Raw genomic sequence first — 5,618 nt, forward strand, 5'->3', positions numbered from 1 at the left:
GTGTGTGTGTGTGTGTGTGTGTGTGAGTGTGTGTGAGCCAGAGTAAAAATTGTTGAAAACTCGCATGTGGTGCTCTCCCCTCATAATAAAATTCCTGCACCTTTCTTTTCAACAGTGTATCTCAATATCCACACTGAAGTAAAATCCTCTGTCTAAGAAACCATTGATTCTGCTCCGCCATTATTGTGGTTTGGTCACTTTCATGTTTCAGGAAGCAGCACACGCACGTCTCATTGTCCCCCTGCAGTAATAATAACAGCAGCAAAAGTGTAAAAGCATTGCTGGAATGTCCTATTTCCTCAGTATGAATTCCTGCACCAACTTTATCCCTTGTGGCTTCCTGTAGTGTGCTTTTGTAGATCTACTCGCTGTGGCGATAAAGAGGGCGTGTTAGCTAATACGTTTCCCCTCCACCAAATGGAACAATTTATCCTGAAAAACGCTACTGGGAAACGGTTTGTGTGTGCTGGCACAAATATAGCCAAGATACACAATGTCCTGAAAAAAAAAAAAAAAACAGACCAGTGTTGCCTTTCTGCTGTTTGATGGATGCAGGATGTTGCAACAGCACTGAGATAAACAGTAGCCTGTCGTAGAAATAAAGCACCAAGTGATAATCGGCTCACATGTAAAGAGTCCTCTGGGAAATTAATTCTGTGTCAGCGATTAAGGAGGGAAGGGGAGCTGGGAGAGGGCAATGCCATTCTGTCAGTTAAAATCAGGAGCTAATATGTTTCACTTTTCTTTCCCCTCCTCTGCCTCTTCCCTCTGTCTTCTCTCTCCCCTCGCCTTGATGTGCTGTAAACAGGCTAAAAAGGGCCCAGCTGTGTGGAGTTATTGTTGGTGTCAGTAGGAAGTGCTGATAGCTTTTGCAGCTGAACAAAAGCTGGATGAGGGGAGTGGAGGGGCGCTCCAGACACTGTGGCTCCAGCCTAGATTCTCTCCCACAATCCCTGCACCGCACTCCCATTGTTCTGCCCACCCGGCCCTCCCTCCGCCCTGTCAGCTGCGACCTAGGACAGAGGGCAAAAAAAGAAAAGGGGGAGAGAAAAAAAAAAGAAAGTTTTTAAAAAAAGTTTTTACAGGCTACTGCAACAGCTCGAAGAAGAAACAGCCCCGGCGGTGGTTAACTTTGTTACAAGGCAGCACAGAAACACTGACGTTATCTTTAGTCGGCTGAAACATCTGTGCAGATATAAGCAGAGGCTCTTTAAATAGCATTTATATTAAAATCTGAAGAGGTCGAGCTGGTTTTCATTCCTTTGAGACAACGCAAATTCATTTAAGACTCGATGGCAGACATCAGTCTGTGCAATTACCAGAATATGAGTAATATTGCAAAGAAAATGCATGTGTTTATAAAGGATTATATGTGGCAGATCATAGTCCAATACAAGAGGCTGATATGTAGCCACAACATGTGACTTTACACGGTGCAACTATGCACTTTTACTCAAGTACTTCAGTACAACTTTGAGCTATTTCACCTGATTCTTTCTATCTTATTGCTGCTTTGCATTTCTTCTTCGTTGCGTTGCAGGGGGGCAAATGTACTTTTTACTTTAATTTAATTCACAGCAACAGTTACAAGTTACTTTACAAAGTCTGATTTTCCACATAAAATATCATTGATGTGTAAATCTTGACCTGCAGAATAACAAACAGGAAAACTAGATTCACATTCAGCCATGTAAAATACAGGCTACATGTTAATCGATCAGCAATAATAACCCAATAATCTATTAAACAATGTGACTGATGGGGGCCACCGTCCTGCTGAAGTACTCTTTGTACTTTAAGAACATGTTGCTGAGTATGTTACTACAGGAGCTGCAGTAATGTTGGAGTATTATTTTTTAATAAATGTAGTAAATAAAATAACATAAACACATATTTTAAATGCACTTTCTCTTTCTTTGTTATCCCCTAAAACTGCATCTTGACTAAATGAGTGTGCTGCATGTTGCAGCTCTCTCTGTTTGACACAATGGACTGTCATCACTGGCAGTAGCAGAGGGAGTGAATGAAATAAAACTCTGTTTCATCCACGGGGACGTACAGTAGTCGGCTGGGTGGAGGAATGCAACAGTTGTTTGTGTTGAAATGCGGTAATGACACGAAGCCGAGTCGAGCCGAGCCGAGCCGAGCCGAGCCTCCTCTGCAGCCAGGGCGGCTGACGGCGGCGGCTCTGCAGGTGCGCAGGGCGGTAATCTCTCCCCCCCCCACCCCCGCTGCGTGGAGGTGATAAATGGAGGACAAAAAGCTCCGGAGCCGGTTTGTTCTCAGGGCTCCGCGCGCCTCGCAGGTGAATGGAGGAGTGCGGGAGCGCGAGAGAACCTCTTCTTGTTTGGCGTCTCCATGGAGACCGCCCGAGCGGCGCCAGGCTGACAGGCGTCAAGGCTCGGATGAATGGGTGACGTCACCGCGCTGGCGCCTGCCAGTCTGCTCGGGCTTGTTTGGACAATCTGGGGGGAAGATTCAGAGCGGAGCGATGCGATGCACACAAGGCTGAGCACACAGTGCAGGAACATGTGAAGGAATCCGTGAAGCTGCTGCTGCTGCTGCTGCTGCTGCTGCTGCTGCTGCTGTGCACCCTTCAGCAGAAAAGAGAGTCTGTGCTGCATAAAGAGAGCTTTGACTTTAAAAAGCAGGGACTTTTTTGTGTGTGCTGTGTCCAGGGAGAGGTGGTTTGGGAATGACTGCGCGGCATATTTTGTGAAACAATCAACAATCTGTCCTCGAACAGTAATGTTATTAAACTAATGCTCTAATAAGCGGCTAATCCTTTTAGTGGCTGCATTCCGCACAACAAACCTCATCATGCCGAAGTAATTACAGTTAACAAAAAAAGTGAATCTTTTCCCAGAATTGTTTGGCCTCTCTGTGTCATCAATTGTCTTTACTTTACTGTACTATTGTCATCCACATCTGCAGCGCCATCGACAATTGTGAGAGGCAAATCTAGGGCACTGTGGCAGCCTAATTATCATTAGCCATTCATCCTATTCACCCCTTCCCATCCCACACACATTCTCACAGCACATACTCAAGGCATTCAACAGCCCCTGACTGTCCCCAGGCAATCTACACCTGCAGAGTCCCCAAGCCATGGACAGCTGGATTCCCACATATTACCCATAAAAGACACACATTTGTTTCCATTTGTAACGCCATCCCTCAAACAGATTGTAAATCCCGATAACCAGCCGAGCGCAGTCATTGGCTGAGCGCGCTGTTGTGGACCGACCCTTCAATACAAACGCAGGCGTCTCATTGGTTTGCTGTCTTCAAACAGGACGGCTGAGGCCCGCCCCCGGCTCCCTCTCCGCTATAAAGCCGAGGAGGTTTGCCCATGTGGATGTTGCAAACTGTCAACATTACCTTACCAACGTCTCTAAGAGGAGGATAAAGCCTCGCTGCCGAGCTAACCTTTCCGTCATCTTTGGAAACTACACCTCCTTACACTACTCAAGATGAAGGTTGTCGGATCTACCTGCGCCCTGAAGAGCAAGGTCGGCGGCGAGGACATGGTGCGCTGCCTGTCCGAGCAGAGCCTGACCATCTCCAAGTGCAAGATCCCGCTGCTGGACGAGCAGATGACCGTCTTTCTCCAGGACATGAACAGCTGCTACAGCAAGCTGAAGGAGCTCGTGCCCACCCTGCCCACCAACAAGAAGGCCAGCAAAGTGGAGATCCTGCAGCACGTCATCGACTACATCTGGGACCTGCAGGTCGAGCTGGACGAGCCGGAGAAGAGCCGTCAGCTCTCCAGCGGCAGCGTCGCCCGCACGCCGCTCACCACCCTGAACGCAGAGCTCGCAAGCATCGCAGTTGAGGTAAACATCTCTTCAGATATACTGCAGAATGAATCTCAGAGTAGCTCAGTGTCTCACGGTGCGACACACACCGCTGTAACATACGTTTTTGAACGCCAGCACACGTGCGTAAAATGTGCCAAGTCCGTGCGTAAAAGTTGTCTTTTACGCACGGACACGCTGGATTGCCTGTGACAGCTTACCATCCGTGTAACGCAGATGTACTAATCAACCTTCTCTCTCTCTCTCTCCCCGCAGAACGGATGCTCAGATGACAGGATTATGTGCCGTTAAGAGCTCGTGGAGCATCGCACCATCACCCCACAGCGAGCACCGCAAAAAGAAAAACGAACAAGGCTACGTGATGTGACTTCTCGAACACGTCAATAAAAAACCTTGAACTGTGTAGGGACGTTTCAAACTCCCAGTGATAGAAAAATAACGTTGTGTGGACATCCTCCGGCGGCGAGGATTTCTGTCACTCAAGGCTCTCGATTCATCAGAGGGCCCTGAGAGAGGAAGAAGACCGGTGGTGTCCAGATATAGACTGGGTTAGCCGGGGGACCAAGACAAGTTCAGTGCAACCAGCGTCGCTCGTTGCTTGTAGAGTTTCTGAAGAAAGCTAATGTTTCTGTTACGCTCTTTGTATCTTGTGTAAATCATATAGAGAATTCAACATTTTGTAAAAGGAAAAAAAGTAAATTTCTCAGATTCCTGAGCGACAAACTGTATTGTATATTACAATGCCTCATTATGTGAAAGATATTGTTTTCTTACAATGTACCTTATTGGTGTTTTTATTAAAACAAGACAATTATTTTTGAACAAGAATCCCTCTGAGTCGTTGTGTGTCGAAGGTGTTGGATCACATCATACACATGTGGAGTTTCAGTGACATATTTACACATTGCAGAACCAGAGTTTTGGGGAAAAAAGGCACATTTTAGGCTGATATCTCCTTTTTTTCCACTGTAGAATGGTAGCAGGCCTGCTCCTGATCATATGTGGGGTTTATCTTATTGCTGACTGGAGTGCCGAGGAGGTGTAAAGTGGTTGTCAGTAAAAAAAAAAAAAAAAAAGTGTTACACCTACAAGAAGCTATTAAGTCATTCAGGTAACATAAAACCAAAGCTAGTGGCCAACATAATGGCTCATAGCCAGTTAAATTGGTAATTTGCCTCTCTATGGGTCATTAGCGTATCACATTACAGGAGGAAGTCTCACTTTAAAGTCGTCAAATCTGAGGATCTAAGATATAAAGTTAAAAATAAATTCATCCACGTGTATTTTAACAAAAAAAACAAAAAACAAAATGATGTCAGATGGTTTATTGGGAGAGAAAAATGAAATAAATAAGATAAAGAAATTTGCCTCCCTGCGTAAAAGCTCCATTTAAATGTGGTGTTTCAATATGTTATCGTGTAAATCAGCAGGCTCTCCCGGCACTGCAGGGGTTAAACTGGCTTTGGCGAGGCGATTCGTTATAAGATTTATTCTGTCTCCCTGGTGCAATGTTTTTCCCATTTCCCTGCGGTGCGATGCGCACAGCTGCAGCCCCGGCGTGGCCAGTGTGTGATTGTGTTTGTGTGATAGCTTTGTGCCAAGGGCAGGGGAGGGCGGCGGGGCCCAGACTGAGCGGCGCCTCGGCACACCTGGGGAAGTTCAGGTTAAATAGCTCCACATTCCTCAACACACAGCTGATTGAAACATTAACAAACAGTAATCCACGGGCCAGGCCGCAGATGGGCCGGGAACCGCGCCAACACTCAGAGAGAGAGAGAGGGAGAGAGGGAGAGAGAGAGA

The 5,618-nt window shown here is 46.5% G+C and overlaps 1 protein-coding gene across 1 annotated transcript; it reads left to right on the forward strand.

Moving 5' to 3' along the window:
• The first annotated feature begins 3,377 nt into the window (after nt 1-3,377).
• id1 (inhibitor of DNA binding 1, HLH protein) lies at nt 3,378-4,646 on the forward strand. The gene is made up of 2 exons (XM_070837473.1): nt 3,378-3,836; nt 4,074-4,646. Exons 1-2 carry the CDS (start codon nt 3,474-3,476, stop codon nt 4,107-4,109), a joined length of 399 nt encoding a protein of 132 aa, XP_070693574.1. The 5' UTR covers nt 3,378-3,473; the 3' UTR covers nt 4,110-4,646.
• The last annotated feature ends 972 nt before the right edge of the window (nt 4,647-5,618 follow it).

The sequence above is a fragment of the Pempheris klunzingeri genome, chromosome 2 (genome assembly GCF_042242105.1).
Source record: "Pempheris klunzingeri isolate RE-2024b chromosome 2, fPemKlu1.hap1, whole genome shotgun sequence".
NCBI classification, from domain to species: Eukaryota; Metazoa; Chordata; class Actinopteri; order Acropomatiformes; family Pempheridae; genus Pempheris; species Pempheris klunzingeri.

What these genes read in the sequence shown, in the direction of transcription:
- id1 (XM_070837473.1), top strand. Translation starts at nt 3,474, where the DNA reads ATGAAGGTTGTCGGATCTACCTGCGCCCTGAAGAGCAAGGTCGGCGGC. An exon ending in TCGCAAGCATCGCAGTTGAG is followed by an intron (nt 3,837 to 4,073) that starts GTAAACATCTCT and finishes CTCTCCCCGCAG; the next exon opens with AACGGATGCTCAGATGACAG.